The following is a 19388-nucleotide window of genomic DNA, read 5'->3' on the forward strand; positions in this document are numbered from 1 at the left end:
GACGTTCAGTCAAGTTCAAATGGATTTTTATATACTCTTTAATACATAAACTCCCAAGACTCTGCGCAGTGTTTTATAATACAGTAATACAATAAAGTTTTATGAATCCTGATGCTTTGTAATGTAATATAAAAAAGTTCGAAGTCAAATTTATGTCCCTTTTGTTCCCTCCTGTTATTGCTTAATGGCCTTGCTAATGTGACAATACTATTGTTCTTGTTAGTAGGTCTGCTCAGACAATTGCTTTCAATCTAGGAGTTGTCTGTCACACCCATTCTTGTTTTCTGGTACACAGCAGTACATTAGGAATGTTGATACCTCCTGCGTTTAAAAAATATAAAGGTTCACTTTAAACCATTAGAGATCTAATTTTTAGTTGAAGAACTGTGTCTCCAATAGCTTGCAATTCAAACTGAAATATTGCTAAAGTTACTGCTATAGGACCGAAACACAACACGGGAATTAAAAATTTCCATTCCAGCACCTTCTACCTATCCAGACAAGGTTGGTGGTTTGCTTATTTTTCATTAATGTATGTTTTTTTCAGACCTTTTGCCTTTTTTTTTCCCATGGCATTTTCCATAGTGTTTCTTTCTTTACTTTTTTCCTATGGCTTCACCCTTCTAATTGTACTGTCAGGTTAGATGGGAACTTTTAAATGAATGGTTCATAATTTGTCCTAATAGCTTTTCAAATATAAAATTAGACTGATTGAACTACAACTTTTCAGTTTCTCCTTTTCCTCTCTTAGAGATGGGTGTGGTGTTTCCCAGCACTACCTCTAGGATTTCTGAGAGTTATGTTACAAAACAATGCAATTTAGTTGCAAGTCTCTACATAACCTGGTTTATAGTGCATTTTATTTACATGAGGAAAAAAACGTTAAGCAAACATCCAAATGATCTTTATCCATATCTCTAGTTCAACCCGTATTAGCCATTTCTATGGCTAAAAATTCCCTATGTTTTTTTCCTTTTCCAGAATCACCTCAGTGACACTCTGGAGAAATCTGTATTCATTACGATAACCTGATAAGCCTTCTGGACACAACGTTCAGCCGAGTTTGGGAATAATACCAAAGTACAGATGTTCTCCTCCAGCTCTGGGCTTCTCACGGCAGTGTTGAAGAAGGCAGAGGACACCCAGCCAGACTGAGTGTCGGTAGCCTCTCCCAGGGACAGCTGTGAAGTAGCAAACGGACAAAGATGAATACTATCCTGATCATAGAAGTGTGAATCATACGTTTCCTGTCTTTAATAAAGAAAACCCCTCTTGTCTGAAGAAATGAAGGAATGAATAAACTGCAGATGTGAAACAAAGAATTCAGAAGGCATGCTTACGTGCAGGATCGAGTAGATAACTGTTTTCTAAAAGCAGTTGATTCAGATTATAAATGAAGGCCAAAAGGGACCATCAGCTTACCTAGCACAAGGATATCCACGTAGCTTGCTGGGGAGCTCTGACTGGCTCCCCAAATAGTTTTGAAAGCTGCTAGTGCACTCACACACGCCCAGATCTCCCACCACATTGCCCCACATCAGGACCAAATGATTCACCCAAGGAGGTGCAGAATTCAGATAGCTACAATGTGGCCTTTTCTGGTCTCTTCTATTAAAACAAGTCTTATGAAATCAACTGCTCATTCCTGTAGTGATATCAATCATTTGCAAGAAATCTTCTCTGTATCAGACGACTCAGCAGGTCTCCGTTGCACAATGACTTGTTCTGTGCATGAAAGGGCTTTACTCTCATGCCTGGAGCAAACCAGATGTGTGCTATTACGCAAGAGAAAAACATTTCTATAGAGCCCCTTTGATAGGTGTGCCTAGTGAAACAATATCAGTGACTGTTTTATGAAGTTTTAAAGGAAAACAAATATGGATTGTGCCTCTGACAGCTGTTCTGTTAATCCTCCTCATCTCTTTACTATTTCAGGAGGGAAGATATAAGGAGTTAATGAAAGTCAAAACGATAGTGGTAACTGTAAAATGCAATGCTTGAAAACTGTAACATGCTGAATTGTGAATTGATGTTAAAAATTCTTAAACCTTGTATCTATGACACAAAGATGTCAGCTTGTTCCTTTGTTATCTTTATATTTTCAGAAGAAATGCACTGATGTGCATTTGTATCTGCTTAGTATTATCTGCTGCCCTACAAGCTCCACACCAAATCTTATCTACTGTGTGCAAATTTCGTATTTTTGTGACCGCACAAAGATCAGCTGACTAGTGAAATCAGGGAGATCAGTGTCTGGTGAACACTGCAAGAGAAGCTAGTTGAATTCTAGCACTCTTGTCCAAATATTTTCTTTCATATTACTTTAAATATCTGGAAGAAGAAGCAAGTCTAAGAACTTAGTGTTTATCAGTTTCATAAACCATAGTGATCTGGATTCTGCAGAATTATGAGAAGCATGCCTAAAACAATTGTATAGTGGCTTAGTGCTTAAATATCATGTGTTAAGTACTTTGCCATTTTTTTCCTTTTATCCCAGAATATAGAGTCATAGAATTACAAAATCACAGAATGGTTTGGGTTGGAGGGGTCCTTTGAAGATCATCTAGTCCAGCTCCCAATATAAATTCAGTACTGACCTTGGCTAGGTCAGTACTTGTTTGGAGAACCTCTTAAGAAAAACCTCTGTTAAAAAGTTACCTGTGTTAATTGTTAAAATAAATATGTACCATGCCATTTTTGTATGGGTATGCATTGTGCATCATGAGTAGAAATAACATAGATACACATTGTTTATAAAGATTTTGTATATGTAGATATTACCTCTTCAGAGGTAACCCAGATTTTCACAAGCAAATCTTCTGTAACCCGATTTGCAAAAATGGTTGTGATTTTTTTTGATCAGCAACAGTGAACACAGCACATCAGAACATGAGATGTGGTGATTTTTCTAGCTCTCTTTAATAATCCATGAAAATCTACAGAGTCTGGAAAGGATTAAAGCTAAATTGGCAGAAAAGGTTTTGACCTAGCGCACTATCAGTGCTGCAGTTCCATGTATTATACATGCAGAAATATTAACAGATAATTTTAGATTACTCTTCCTTTCAGGCCATGTAATCTGCCTAGAAAATCGTAGACTTATGGACTATATTATTGCTGGGAGAAATTACATCTGACTGATAGGTTCATATAGATGAAAGTTTACTTCAGAACCTGGAGACAATCAGGGAAATGTTCCACATGCAATTACGATAATATTAAGAGCAACAAAAAGTTGGAAAGTTGAGCAACCTAAAAATAATTCTTCCCAGTATCTAGGGGAAGATTTTTTTTCCTTCAAGAACTTTTTTCTTTCTAGCACAGCCTTCCATCCATCAAAAGCGTCTTCCACCCGTGCAAGACCATGTGTGCTATGTGGCACATTGACTGTAACTGTGCCAATTGTAACAGCAACTTAAGTACTCCCTTTGCAGACACGCAGATGGAGCAGCTACCAAAGCACGTGTGCTACTGAAAGAGCACCCGGCCTCTGTCTGTTCTGTCATTTAAGTTCTTAGGACCAGCCTCATGCACGATTCACACTGTAAGGTTCAAACACTGCCTGCACTGACTGCACAATGATTTGCCTGAACAATGGAGAATGAAGTCCTGCATTTGGCTTCAGGACAACTAGGTATCTGAAATCCCGCATGATCCTTTAGTTATGTATTTTGTAACTTACCTCAGGCACATGTCTGTGTTAAAGAAACCACAAAAATTTTATCATTAACTTAAAACATTTACAAGCAAGACATCATGAAGTCTTTGCAAAAAGTGGAATATAATTAAAAAGCATTTGTTGTTAATTATTACCGTTATTGCAGTCATGGGATCACTTATGCGTTTAGTTTTCTGGTCTGTCTCTCCTTCTGAATGCCTGCTAGCTGTGTTGGAGGAATGTTCTGCAGCTTTATTGCCATGATTTTTAAAGTGCTACAAGTTTTTTTCACATTGCGTTCATATTGTGTTTCCTCTTCTTGAGCTCTTACAGGAAATCTGGCAATGATCGTGATGCAGGATCAGCACAAACCCCTACTTTGTTTTTCTTCTTTTTTCTGTTTTTGCTGACAAGAAAGAGTTCAGAGAAATTCAGCTTGCAGTTTAGAGAGCTGCATGAAATGCTGGTGGTCAAAGACAGGTGTGGGAGCTGCTCAGCTGTTGACCATGAGACACGGACTCTGGGCTCTACTGGGGATACTACCTTAAATCCAGTTCTTAAGACTGTTATATGCTTGATATATAAATAATAACTAATAAATAATATAAGGCATACATGAATAATATTTCGAACATGTCGTCCTGCCAAGAGACAGCCAGTAAAAAATGAAAATAGAGGTCAGCTAGAGATGAGGATTTACCAAAGTAAAATATAAACCTGGGGCCCATCTCTCCTGTAGTTCTAGAAGAATTTGCAGCCATGCAAACCTCTATTGACTGGAGAGGTGTTGAGGCATGGTGTGATGACTATTTCTTGTCAGGACCAGGACTCACTCACTTTTCAAGTTCCACACGTTGAGCCAGTGCTTTTGGAATGGGATGAGGATACTCCAAGTGAGTATTGCTGTTATTGCCTGTAATTAGAGAACATGATACGAAGCTCGTTCAGTGTGAATTCTCAGACAAGCCAGGACGTCCATCCAAACACATGTGAACATATGAAATAATGGCAATTTCACAGAAGCAACCAATAGTGGCTACCTGAATTTTGCAGGGCGTATTTTTTCATGCCTTTGCTATTTGCAGTGATGTGGAGTAAGTAGTGTGATGGCTTGTGACTTCCAAAGGCGTCCTCAGACAAGATGTCATCATATCTTCTCTAGTCTCACTTCTCTTTCTTTCAAACATTGAGTTACTTCCTCTGTGCTGCATTCTGCACCCTTTATTCTGGAATGCTATTACAGTTCTACTACTCTGATTTTGACTTTTCCCTCAACCAGCCAAAAGTTAGGACACCAAAGCCATAGGAAAAACAGGAAGACTGCCAGTGTCAAGGTAGGGCTAATATGTTTGTCCAGTCCTTGCTGGCCCATTGTCAACGTAATACAGAAATAATATTCTGTATTCACAATTTTACTTTGCCTTCATTGTTACCTTCAAGAACTGCATCTGTGAAAAATAAAATATAAGACTGTAATATCAGAAGATTGGGGACTTCTGTTATATATATTTCATCCAAAACACACAAAAAGAAATGTATGTTAGTTAATAATTATCATTTTCACCAAAAATGTGAACTCTTCAGGAGAATAGGAAACTCTTGGAAATCTGAAGCTAGTAATGGTCTTTCTATCTTCTTTTTTCATGAATTTATGACAGCTACATTATATGCTCTAGTATTAAAGCTATTCCAGTCTATTCAATTAATAAGCATTTAGCACTTCCAGAAGGTGCACATTCATCCAGCTGACGATACATTCTGAGTGTGGGTTGCAGATACCGAGTAGCTATATATCCATAACTGGTACTGTAGCTGCTGAACTTTGTTTTACAAAGTACTGTCTGCTGAAGGCACAACTTGTAAGTCAGTATGGCTTTGTTAACAGAAATCAAATCTAGGCAGGGGCTGAATGCTAGTCACTATTGCTGACTCTTTAAACAATGGCACCGACAACAATAGGAAAGGTGTTACTGTAAGATAGCTGCTATAAGCCCTCCTCGCATATCAAATGATGTTTCCTGATATAAATCAGATGAAGATCTGACTCTTCCAGACTTCCATCAGCGTTCAAAAAACAGAAGGAGGCAGTCAGTCTGTTCAGGATTTGATTGTTGCAAGCATATGTATCAGCACAGCTCTCCCTCTGCTTTTATATAGACCACATATAATAAACAGTTCTGTTCTTCCACCAGTCCTCAGAAGGTCAGTACTGCTTTACAATATTTCTTTATCTACAGAGACTACTTGAGGTACTTACGTTTGAAGTTCATTAATGGTACTAGGAGACCCCTTTTTTGTGAAAACAGTTTTTACTCATGGCTATCAATCTCAGCTTCCTGTGTGCTGCAGCAGCAAAGTGTATTTTGCTAAGTGAAAACCGTCACTTAGACCGATCTACTGTTGTATTTCATGAGAATTGTTTCAGCAGTTCACAAACAATTTGCACTTAGAGCGCTTTGATGCTGAAATGGCAGCTGCTTTTGAATTTCCAAAATGGACAGAACAGTAAAAAATGGTTGATTTAGCCAGTTACACCTTCATTACTGGTGCTGGTGGCACATTCGCATACTCTTGCCCAAAGAAGGGCACACAGGATTTTTTTCACAGTTCAGCATGCCAGGACTATGCTATCTGAAAAGAAGTATCATCAACAATCAACCTTCAATATCATGTATGTGAAGCCATAAGTATTTTAGTTTGTCAGACTCCATTTCATGTAAAAAAATCTCCATCTTGCACTCAGCTATCTGAATCTGTCCCTAAGCTCTCTTAACATCTCTTGCAGACCATGGTGTTTGCACCCACTGCTGTACTCTCAGGAAAATAAAGCAACATAGAGCCACAAAAAGAAATTTAACAAAAAATCTGTCATCCATTTTTTAATCACAATTCAACAGTTCTTGAAAGAGAACTTTTTCATACAAATTCTCTTATTCATTAGCTGGACCCAGTTTTCACTCCAGTTTTCATGTATTTTACAACAGATAAGCAAAGAACAGACTTGACCTTCCTGCAAGGTTCACTGTATATTGTCACTGCATCCCACGTACTGCGCTGTCATAACTTCCATTCCCTGGCTAGGGTTGAGCGCAGCGAACTATGCTTGGATGACCTGTTATGAATCATTAACAAGAACTTGCTTGTAGAGGTATTTCTGGTGAGAAGCCTTTAAAGTCACCTGGAATGAACTGCTGTGGATTTAGCTGATGAATCATTTTCCGCCACATCTCCTAAGGAGAGTTATTTGGTATAAAGACTTTAATGGGAATTGTATGTATTGCTGATGATACTTCTGAAGTTATGATTACAGTCACACCCTCTTTGAGACCTGATCTGTTAATGTAAAGAGAACTGCCTCAATACAGCAAAATCGGGGTTTTTGTTTAATTTTCTTTGGTCCAGATCTTTAACCACTTTAGTTACAGGTTGACTCAGCGCACAGTACTGGAAAGCCTAAAGCTGCCTGCCGAATTCCTGGTGCAACTGCATCATTCCCATAGAAAGAGGGATCACTGATCATTGTATGGGATATGAGATCCAAGCAGGAGATCTGTACAGATACCCTGCTTTGGGCATTGCATGATCATGTTTGCTTCTTCCTGATCCTGTGGATCCACAACACCAGGAGCCTAAGTAGAGTCAGACCAAACAGAAGGAACTTTTAGTTTTCTTCTGTGGACCACAGGACTGCCAAGTATTACTAAATACACTGAAAAATACAAATATAGAGAAGATGTCGTACAGCTATGATCTTCTTAGCCACCTCTTGGGTATCAATAGGTAATTTGTCCTTCCTTCAAATGATAAGAGTACCATTGGTTTTAGGCCCACTGAGGTGACATGGGGAACTTGCAGCCTGATAGAATTATTAGAGGATATTTGCAGAAAGTAAGCAGAGCCAATAAGGAACTCAGAAATCGTGTAGGTAGTCAGCAACTAGGGTCGGTTTGCATTTGTAATCTGTGCAATGATTATGACTTAGGACACGTCTGATAAAAAAAGATTTTCCTTGCTAATTACAGTGTGCTACAGATAGGTTCAAGCAGAGGAAGATATTTCATTATTATAATGGCATTTCCAAACAGAAAATCAAAACATTTATCTATTAGATCAGAGCTTATTTAAGTCTCATTTTATTTTTAAGTAGACAATCGCATGTATCAGCTATTGCTTCATTCACTGAAACAACCTCCAGGCCTATATCAGAGGATGTCAGCTTTTGTTGCTTCCTTTGAATTCTGAGAAGTATGCATTTAGTTATCTTGCATTTCTCTGGATCTCACATGAGAAGAGCATGAGACCAACTGCACCGCTCTCCTCCTTTCTGGAGTTACTTTAACTATGAACTTGTGGTTCTAATTATTTTGCTGAATTTACTTTACTTTAATATATCTTCTACATCTTCACCTAATTTACCCTTTATTTACAGCATTTAACCAAGAGTTTAAGGCCTCATAAACAAATGGAAATTTGTTTATGTAAGCATTAAGAAACCTCAACAGCCTGTTTTTGTTGCAGTTTATTCCACCATGAAGTATGAGTAACTCCACTGAGTTGACAGAGTTACACTGTTATAAAATGAGAAGACATGAGAAGAATCAGTAGAGACGATCTGCCAGTGGACTTTGAATTCCCCGTTTGTGACATCCTTCAGTCACAAGAGCAAAACAGACACTGAAGTCCTAAGGTCTCACGATAGAATTCATGCTGGATCCGTGTTCTGCCTCTGTCCTCTCATTATTTGCACATGTTGCAAATCACTACAGCAGACTTTACCAGAATATAATTATACTTACCAGAATAAAATAAATGTGACATAATTCCATGTCCATTTGGGTTTTTTTAAAGAAATGTATACGTTACCAATCTCGATAACAGAAATAACAAACATCAGTTAATTTGCAAAGACACCGGTATTTTTGTGCTGTGATGCTTTGAAAAGTTTGAGATGTCAAAAAAGGGGATAGTTTATGTTCAATGAGAAGGGAAGGGGGCTGTTATTTCCACCAGGACCATTACTCCCCCCAAATAAGAAAGAAAGTGGGTAGAAACAGGATGATAATTATAAACGTTATTGTTTAAAACTGAAGACTTGTCCAAATTAGAGTTCATAACTGCCTCCTGCAGTGAGATTGGAACATACTGAACAACTAAGAAAATACTTGCAGTAGAAAGCAAAATTAGGATTTAAGACAATTATTTCTTTAGAAGCTATGGACAAAGGGCCATAGGAACCTACGAATGCAAGGCGGATTAATATAAGAACTTGAATGGTCAGACTCTTAGACTGTAAATTTAACAGTTATTAAGATCTTTATTCTACTGTTTGTAAAAAAAAATGTGAATTTTTTTTCCACTCAAAGGGTAATGCTTCAGACTGAAGTGTAAACGTATTTAGGGTTTATACATTTCTAAAACAATGGAATTAGATCTGTCTAAACCCACAGCCAACATTACAATATTCCCTACCACTTGCTTTAAGACAGAGGAACTTTTTCCTCAATAGATCTTGAGGCAGAACAATGATGTCAGGTAAAGTGAATGTTATAAAGCAAGATGCTTATGGCTTATCACTATGAATGCAGTTAAGCTCTCCTTAATATTATAAAGGTTATAATAAATATAATGTAATAGAATAATAAATGATATAACAAATAGTATTTATTGGCACAGTGATAGTTGTTAACAACAGCTGCTTCTCATCTCTCTGTAAGGGAACTGAAGGTCTGCAGGTGTCTCTGCGTACTATATACGAGGAAATACTAATTCTTCAGTAGTGACCGCCGTACATTTCCACCCCAATGTGCTTTCCATAGCAAGGTAGCTGTTTTGTAAGTTAGCTGCTCCAGCTCAGTTTACTCTGTCTGGACCCTTTATTCTTCAGTACTTGTGAGCTGCTAGTTTCAGCAGCACTCAGTGGCATTACATATAGCTTACAGGCTCAGCACTTGTTAATCAAGCCTTGTGCACATCTCTCTCTACAAAGCTGAAAAAGAAGTGGGAATGGAATATTGCTCCTTATTTGATAGTATTTCCACCTGTGTTGCAATAATTGGCAAGAGACCAGCTGTCAGTCACTACTGAGCTGCATTTTATTCCTCTTCCTATTAATAGATCTGTACCTGCTTCATTTCTTTTTGGCTGCTTCAGTACTCATTTAGGAATTGACAGACATGATGCATACCAAATATTTATTTCCAGCCAACCTTGCAGGGCTTTATTAGCACTGAAAATCAACACCCTGTCCTGAGGCAGGAGGCCCAGCAAATAATCTAACATTTGGAATAGTAAAGGACATCATCACAGTTATGAGGTCTTGGTCCCAACCCAGCAAAGAGTACAAGGATGTGTTTCCCTAACAATATAAGGAATGTGAGCACATTCCACCTTTTAAAAAAAATTCAGTCCCAGTCTGATGACTGTCTGTTTTCTGCATCGTGGCCTCCAAGACTATTGAATAAAACTTCAGATCTCTGTCCTTCTTTCCATTGACTTGAGCATAGGACTTCTACAGGATAAATCCCAAGGTCGGCAGTTCCATTTCTCACACCCACCCAGAAGCATAAAGCCCATCTGTGCAGGAGACAGAGTCTCAGGTCATAGAACTAAGCCATATAAATCTCACCACCTTAAACTCTGAGGGCACACCGAGTTTTTCAACCGTTATTTCTCCATAAACACACATATCATGTACATTGAAGGAAATCAAACTCAAGCAAACTGCTGTCAAAATAAACATGCCATGCATAAACAATTCTCTCACTGAGGAAAGAGAGTAAGGAAACAGTTTAACCTGAATGTCTGCAGATACCTCAGTGATGATGGTGTTAAGAAAATATAACAAGGTAATACAGAGAGTTAAGTGGCTATTTTCAGTTGGTAGAGCTTCATGGCTTTCATGTGGTTACATCGATTTAAATGGCTGAAGATCTGGGCTCTAATCTTCAACAAAAGTTGATAAACTGGCAGGTTCTACAGAAGTAAGTTTTAAAGCCGAGTGACATAATCAAGAGAAGCTGGGCAAAAGGAGCTCTGTACTGCACATGCCCTCAGGGTACACCATTCTCTAAGGCAAATACCAGATAAAGCATATGAGAGAAAAACCTGATAGCTCAGCATTTTTATGAATAGAGAAGTACCTTCCCCCCTCTCACTGTGGTTACCACTGTGTTCAGAAAATAATGACTTTGGCCCACCCCCCTCCTCTGACTGTACCACTACCTCCAGCTGACTGGGGTGACTGACAAACTGCATAACCTGATATTCAAAGTCTTTATATTAAAAATACCTTGCCATTCTACACGATAAATCGTTTCCACTTGGAATTAGTTAACGGAGAAATATTTTGGCTACTTTTGCCAAAGGGGTTTGCTTTGTTTGCAAGGTCATTCAGTATAAGCTCCCTGAACTTTGAACTGTATCTGCGAAGTGAGATAAACAAGAGCCATATAAATACCACAGCCCTTTTCCCCACACTGTTTTCTTCTGCAGCAGAGCTAAGCAGCAGAGCTGCCAAGGAGGCGGGGAGGAAAGGGTAAGTGGGCTGGTTTTGCTATGAAAGAGCTTCATGACTTAAGATTTGGCAGAGTGTCTGCTTGTTTCTTTGGCTGAAAAGGCTGACTGTGGAAATTTCCATTGGAAACCAACTAGAAAGTTGAAATGCAAAGAGAAGTATAATTCAGAACATAACTCTCATCTAGTTCACAGGGCGAGACAGCTGTTGCTGGGTGCTGTATGCCAGTGCTGCAGAAGCCTATAAAGGCATAGAAGGATCTCAAGGTGTCACAGGAGTTTCATGTATTTATAATGGACATAAAGCCACGCAGCTTTCCTGATGTTTGGAAAGAGTAAAAAAATGGCCCTGTTGATAGGTATTGGTCCACAGTTTAATCTTCAAAGTACTATACCTAAAAAGCTTTTGGTAGAACTGGAGGAAAAAACATTAGGGACAGACGGCTTTCACAAATGATGTTGGCTTTGCAGCAGCTGGCTCTTGTTTTAAAAGATCAATTATTAAAATGTTTTAATTTTTTTAGAATATGACAAAATTGATGAAGCACATGTTATTTATCAGAACTTAGCGTTTCCAAAACATTCTGTGTTTACTGTCAGTCTTTGATGTGAGTGGTAGAATTACAGAATTCCACAACCTAGGACATGTTGGGGAGCAGTTTTATAAGTTTACATATTTCTCGATAATGTTTTTTTCTGAACATATTAAGCCAAAATTATTATGTTAATAGAATAAAAGGAAAAGATTATTACAGAATTTCTCGTATGCTTTGATTTTCATAAACATTAAATGGACTAAGTGTGGGTAGGAGATTTTGTAAGATCTGAGGAATCCTGAAACTCAGTTTTCATTTCCTGTTTTTGCAAAATTGTTTCTAGTGCCTGTGTTTTTAAGAGATTTTTGTCAATGGGATCCAAATACTACAGACTGACTTGTAAAAATCTTTAAGTCTTCTTTTTAATTTCTGCCAGGTTCTGTAATACTTGCTGCATACCAAAATACACTGTTGGTGCAAGTCCGTGGAATTACTCTGGAATCTGGAGTGAGCTGGTCTAGATTCTTACCGGTGTAAACTGGCTCAGCACAAGTGATTTTAAAACACAAGAAATGAGGCCACTTTAAAATCACTGAAGTATTAAAAACAGTGAAGAAGAAATTACGAAGAGGAAGGAACAACGTAGTCTGATTAGTAGCATTAAAAGAAAATCCAGTTATTCTGAACACTTACTTTTCAGCTGTTTACATTCAAAAAAAAAAAAACAAACAAAAACCTGCCTATTTATTATAGGGGGATTCCACTGCAAAATGAAAGAAATATGATCAAGCAGTAAACAAAGTAGCTCAAATTCATTCTTACAGTTTTTTTTTTAAACTGAGGAGTCGATATCCTGCTGTGTTTTATTACAGGAATTTCAGAGTCTGAACTTGGTTTAGGCATTGATCTCATTTTGTTTATTTTCTCTCTTTTCAGATAAAGCCCAGCCATGTGGGCAGGGCTGGGGCTAGTTCTGGCTCTCTGTCTCCTCCCAGGAGGAGGGACAGAGGTCCAGAACTGCAAGGAGCCCCCAGAATGGCATATTGGGGAGGAGAACCCAATGCTAAATTCTAGGGGCTCAGTGACGGTGGTGGCTCTCCTCCAAGCCAGCTGATACTTGTGCCTGCTGCAGGCTTCCAGGTAAGCGTAAATGTCTTTCCCAGTTTTTGTTGAAACATGACTGGTCAATTTTTTAATGCCATCTGAGGGTAATACATGTGCCCAACTACAGATGCACTCAGTGAACTCTAGTTTCCTCAAATGCCGCCATGCCAGCTGGCATATATGACACAGTGACTGTTAACAGCAGGAGCGTTCTGTGCCAGCGGCTCAGATTCTTCATGTCTTGACGTAGTCCTGACTGACAGACCATCTTTTCCAGATTGTATTTACAACGTAAAAGTATGATCAGCTTGACATTAATGAAACCCAAAACACATGAAAACCCAATAGAAACAGTTCCTCAAGAGCTATGCTTCAGTTAGCAACAGATGATTAATGTAGCAAAGATGCTGAAGCCAAGAAACATCATAATTCTCTGACGTGGCTAGAACACCTGAAACAGAGAGATCCGTGATCACTCATTTTTTTATGTAAGGTCTGCAGAGGAAAAGGCAAATCAAAACATGTGCTTTTAATGTGCTTTTCCAGCCCCTGTTCAGAGGTCCTAGATGTAAAAAATAAATCCAGAAGATAAGGTAAAGTCTGGCCTTTCTAAAAATAGATGAAGCATTCAAGGGAATCATCAGTGTTATATTTTCATACAAGACCTGGGACATTGGTGCTCTGGTTTTTAGAACCTACTTCTGTGCAAATAATTAGGTATCATGCCAGTAACAGCAGCAAGAAAATAATTTTGAGCTGACCCAATTGCATACAGCCCTTATCTTGGATTCATTTAGTGATTGTGAAATCATTTTGGTTTAAGTACTGGTTTCAGAGCTTGATTTTAATCATTGTAATAACATCTTAGTTTCCCCCTCTACGCTGTATAACTTCATATTATAATAGTCTTTGCAAGTTTTTTACAAACTAGATTTGAAAAAGTGGTAAATCTCTGGCTCTATCAAAGTTAAAAGTGGGCTTTGTGGTTGGGTTTCATTCTGTACATTTTAGAAAGGTTTTAAAGAATTTTTTAAGCTCTAGACTATTTCCTGAAACAGAAAAAAATAAAAGAGTTTTCTAGAGCACATCTGTAGGAAGGATACAAATGAAAAGGAAAAAAACTCCACGTCGTACAGCAAGAAAGCAGCTTTCTATACTATAAAGCAAAGAAAGACTTTTGTGATGGGATGCCAAAGGGAAAGAGTAATAACGGCCAGACAGGTCATGCACACATTTCTGTGGCCATCCTTTTGATCCAGTTGCTGTAAGAGCCCTTTTCTGGCTGTTACAGAAAATAGCCATGTCAAGATGGGCGGGAGAGCTATCAGCCTTCTACTGCAGGTTTACTTTCTTGATTATTCATCTTCCTGCTGTATTTGTGGTATGCATTCTTTAACCAACTATGTGACCAAAACCTCAGCATTTAAATAAAGACGTCAGATAAACTAACTGTGTTAGACCACGGAGAGTGTGAAAGAACTGAAATAAAAATAACACTGAATTCAGTCTGAAAACAGATGTTTGCTTTACTTAGTACTGCATTCTACTTACAAGAATAGGACCCACAGCATATTAGTTAGGTATTGTAGAGTCTGGTTTGTTGACAGTATAGTTGGTAGTCATGGCAAATAGCAAAAATGTTTTAATAGTGTTAGTCTATTGCCATTAAAACTGGGAGAAAATAATATTCACTGTAATAAAAGCAAGATGGAACATATTAACTTTCATTGAACGTGGCAAATCTTATGATTCTCTAATGATATATGGTCTTGCTTCTTTACATTCTCCACTAGATTGGAGGACCTGCGAGTGAAGTTAGAGAATGAAGGACTGGTCAATATCTCGTATGTGGTTGTCAACCATCAGGGAACTTATTCCCAGAGGAAATTTCACTTACTGAAAGAAAGTGTTTCAGACTATATTTCTGTCTACCAGCAAGATGAACAGCAAGCTGATGTCTGGACTACCTTAAATGGAAACAAAGATGACTTTCTCATCTATGACAGGTCTGTGTTTAGAGGGGAACACAGGAAAATATTTGCATGTATTTAGAGTAATCTCTTAGTAAATCTCTAATTGATTTGCGAGTAACCTGATTACCTCACAACAAAGACATCATAACCAACTTCTAAGTTGCACTAAGTAAAGCACTTAGTGGAACAAGGAAGCTACAAAAGAGAAGTCTGCTTTTGCTTAAGCAAGTTTGGGATAAATACATTTTTCTTTATAATTACTGTGGATTTAGATTAATATAACTGAGTGTAGAATTTGATAGCGTGATTCTAGTCTTACACTGTTTTTATTTTCAGGCAACTTCATTACATCCATGCATGTGAAAGTAGAATCAAATGAGAAAAGCTATCTGAGTTCTCACGAAAACATTTTGACCGGTGTTGTTGAAAATGTCATGTCGCCACATGGAAAAATTAGTCTTTAGGTGAAACTTAATACTTTGAAAGAAAACAGCTTTTTGATCATAGGATTCTGGGACATGTATCTTTTGGCAGAACCAGTAATAACTCTTTAACTGGAAGTCTGATTTTTCAGTTTTGATGTGGTGAAAATTATTCTACAAGTCCTGCACTTCTAACATGCCCATTCTCATTACTACTATGTTACTGTAATGAACATTCTCAGTTCATACTGAAGCATAATTAAGTTTAATAAAGAATTAGAAAGTTACTTAACTTTTTTTTGGTAATATGATGAAATTGAACGAATTAGTTAAAGTAGGCTTGTGGGATGAAACTAGCACTGGAATGATCTTTAGAAAGTGATTGCATGTTACAGCAGTAAATACACCTAAGTATGGAAGGTTGCTGTCATGTGACAGACAAACAGCACAAGCTGTATGTAGTCCGTGGAGGGGCCTCAAAGCTGATGCATGGCCCATGGCCTTTGAAAGGTTGAACAGTTTTGTGTTGTTGACACATAGGGTACACCTGCACTATGAATTGGTTTGGCACTAGTTTGGCCATGATCCATTATGGTTCTAGGAATGTATGTCCTTATTGTGCCTTTATTGGCAACAAAGTCTGCCTGTTGCTGGTCCTAGACGTGCACTGCAGACGTGTGGGGAGTTAAGGCTGGAGGACTGTGTGTTGACATTGCAGGTGGGGGACTTAATAAGGTGCCCTTGTGTACAAGTTCTGCATTTACTCCAGCTACACAACTACCAGTTGTGTAGTCAAGTGCCTACCAGAACACTCAAGTATGGGGCAAATAGGCACCATAGAAATCCCCTCACGCACACTAAATCAGTAATGCAGATGCACCACAATGCACATTCCAATCAAAATACATGTTATGTTGCATCAAAACATTCTTTGTAAGGATGCAACAACCATGTGGCGATTTGTACCACTATGCAAACAGTCCTTCTCATTAGCAAGATAAGTCTGTAATGAGTGTACCTTTGCTAGTCTAAATGCCACTAAACTTGAATCTTCTGCCAGCAGAGTTATTACGTCAGCCAGAAATCATGCTTCACACTACTGACCGATGCAGTTGAGCGGGTAAATGTTTGTAAGGCAGATATTGTTTTTGCCTGTAAACTCCTTGGACAGAAATGCTCTCCACAGGCCTGTACAGTGTGGGTGGGTTAACATGAATAAAATAAGGTATGATAAGAAGAGATATTTAATTTTATGTATACGTTTATGTATACGTAACCACAAAGTTCTTTCTCTCCTTAGATGCGGCCGTCTAGTGTATCATCTGGGTCTGCCCTATTCCTTCCTGTCTTTCCAATACGTAGAAGAATCTATTAAGATTGCATACTGTGAAAACAAGTGTGGAAACTGCTCTTACACGGTATTTTGTTTCATTCTATATATACTAGGAAAGGAAACTGGATTTGACTAGTACTTAAAAAAATTATTTCAGTGTGCTTGATCCAAAAAGACATGATTTAGGATTTTCACATTTCATGTGTTTTTGCAGAGAGCTTTTAAACATTTTTCAAAGTAAATTAGATCTAATTTATAATAGACTGATTATCTGAATTCTTGCCCTTAATAGAAATGCAAATTATTTTCAGAAATCTAAATGTAATCTTGGAGGCTAATTCTGTTTCTGGAGTTACGTACTGCTAGTGAGCATTTAGCTACTTTAGTTTTTGGGGATGGGTAGGTACTTAAAAAAAAAGTAATTTTTTTAAAAACCTAGGAATCAAATCCGAGCTGGTTTGAGTTACTGTTCCTTTTAGTTTACATTTGAACACAGTATACAATAGTTACTTTCAAAAAATTATAATACAAGGTGACAAATTATTGTTACTGTTATAAAAAAAGGGTAGCTTTGTTTTACATATAACTAAAGGTCAGAACTACTTTGAGGATTATCAAGAGATGTACATACATAGCCATGAAAGTTCAATGATAAGAATCATTTTTGATCCCATCATACAGTTTTCCAGCTAAATGTAGGCCTCAGGCAGGTCAGATGTCGGATCCTAGAAAAAGAATACTTTTTATTAGCAATTACTTGAATTACAATTCCTAAAAGTTTACATTAAGAGACCTGTCTAGTTATCAGCAGTGTTGTAAAACAAGGTTCTTTTTGATACATTTGTATCTTTCTTCAGCAAAGTAGCACAAATAATTTAAAATTGGGTTTCAGGTTCTGCAAAAATGTTGAGATAATGAATATTTTACAACTAGTTTAATTAAATACAATGCCTTGTATTTAATGCAAGCTTCTGTTTTGCAGGAACCTGGTATTGATGATATATGTGAAAACATCACTAAAAAAGCAGAGGAAAAGCTAGCAGAGATAGAACCCAAACCAACTGGTCAACATTCACATCACCACAACCTGCACAGACGCAGACAACACCACAACCATCGCGAGGGCAGTCGTCATTCCAAAAATGAGAACCATCAGGCTCCTTCTGAAACTCAAAGACATCATTCTCACAGCAGTCGGCGTCATAGAGTTTTTGGCCGTAACAGACATGATCAGGCAGGTAGTCATGAACAGGTAGACACTGTTCCTCCAGGAGAAAGTGTGGAAATTACACAAGATAAAAAGCTATGAAAAAAAGGGAAAACCAGCTGTAAAAACCAGTTAACTTGAAATTGGCAGACAGCATCAGACTCAACTTCTAGCAGCTGATGCTGTCATTGTCGACACCTTTTGTTTGAAGAGCTAGGAAATTCTGTCACTTGACAGTGTCGTGGAGCACTTCCAAATTCTTGCAGGTGACATGGCCAGTTGTCAGCAGAGGACATCACTGAATCTTGACAGTGACGTTTGCTCACTGACTGACAGTCACCAACAGCAGGAGCAAGTGAAACTAGTGACACTTGACAGTGACAGGAAAAGGCAAGAAACTGAGCTTGAAAAACAAACTAAGCACCTTAAAAATGCAAGGAAGTCCTACTGTCTAAATTCATATAGTTGCGAGAGTGGAAAAATTAACAGATTAAATGTTTTTATTGCCCCCAATTACAAATTTTACTAAGACAGGTGTGTGGAGTTAAACTATTGCAAAGAAGTAGACTTTTAGAGCAGTGCTCTTAGAATTACACAATACCTGTCAAATTCCATCAGTGAAAAGCTTCATAATTTAAAGGAATTTAATTGACCTGTAGTTTGTTTTTCATCTCATGCACTGGGAAGGTGTCTGCATTCTTGATTAATTTGTTTTCTTGTTTCTCTTCTAACATTCTGCTTGCATTTGTGAGGACAGGAGCATAAACTATGACCTAGGGGCTCCTGTCTGATGTTTTGCAATCAAGAATAGAAGATAACCAAAACCAGATATTTTAATCATGTTTATTAAGAAGATGGAATATATTCAATGGTTGTGGTTTTTTTTTTTTCTAACCTAGGGATACAAATTATGTACAAGAAAAACTTATTCCTAAGCAACGTGTCAAAATAATTTTTTATCTCAAATGTAAGATACAAGCAGTAATTGCATTATTTTAAAGTAACAGATTTATATGCTTAACTTTTGTGGCTTAGATACAGTATCAGAGTCCATTAATACATACTACTACAGCTTGTAAAATCCCACTACATCAGTAAGTTAGTGCCTAAAGTGAGAAGCAGTGTTAACAACTCTTCTTGCAGAATCAGAACCAGTATGAAAAAGAGGGAGGGGCAGAACAAATTTAATCTTGGTTTAATGTTTATCTTTGTTATAATAGCATTGAACTTGATAAATCTGTATCGATTAGTAAGGTAATATACCACTTAAACTTGTATAACTTCTCTGCCTGTAGTTTAGCATTCCTAACCTTTGATTAACTGAGTTGAAGTAAAAATACAGTTGTTTGAAGGATTTCTGGATGAAGAAAAGAATATTCAAGAAAGGAAAACTGCTTTGAAAGTGTACACCATAATTAATGATGGTTTAATAGGGAAATTATTACTCCTACGAAACCTGAATCTTTTTATCGTGAATGCTGATTAGCAAGAAAGTAGCCCTGAATATACACAGAATGCATGCCTTCTTTGGAATATTTGACAAGAATGTTTTCAATAAAAAATATTCCATATTTCTTCATATCTTGTTTTTACTTTCAGCTGCACAGTTTGAAATACACTGTTTCTACTTCTCATTCTATGTA

General features: G+C 37.6%; 1 protein-coding gene across 1 annotated transcript; it reads left to right on the forward strand.

The window, feature by feature from the left end:
- The first annotated feature begins 11133 nt into the window (after positions 1-11133).
- On the forward strand, positions 11134-19324 carry SELENOP (selenoprotein P). The gene is made up of 5 exons (XM_075138238.1): positions 11134-11192; positions 12643-12846; positions 14604-14816; positions 16506-16623; positions 17521-19324. Exons 2-5 carry the CDS (start codon positions 12656-12658, stop codon positions 18163-18165), a joined length of 1167 nt encoding a protein of 388 aa, XP_074994339.1. The 5' UTR covers positions 11134-11192; positions 12643-12655; the 3' UTR covers positions 18166-19324.
- The last annotated feature ends 64 nt before the right edge of the window (positions 19325-19388 follow it).

Source organism: Calonectris borealis, chromosome Z (genome assembly GCF_964195595.1).
Source record: "Calonectris borealis chromosome Z, bCalBor7.hap1.2, whole genome shotgun sequence".
NCBI classification, from domain to species: domain Eukaryota; kingdom Metazoa; phylum Chordata; class Aves; order Procellariiformes; family Procellariidae; genus Calonectris; species Calonectris borealis.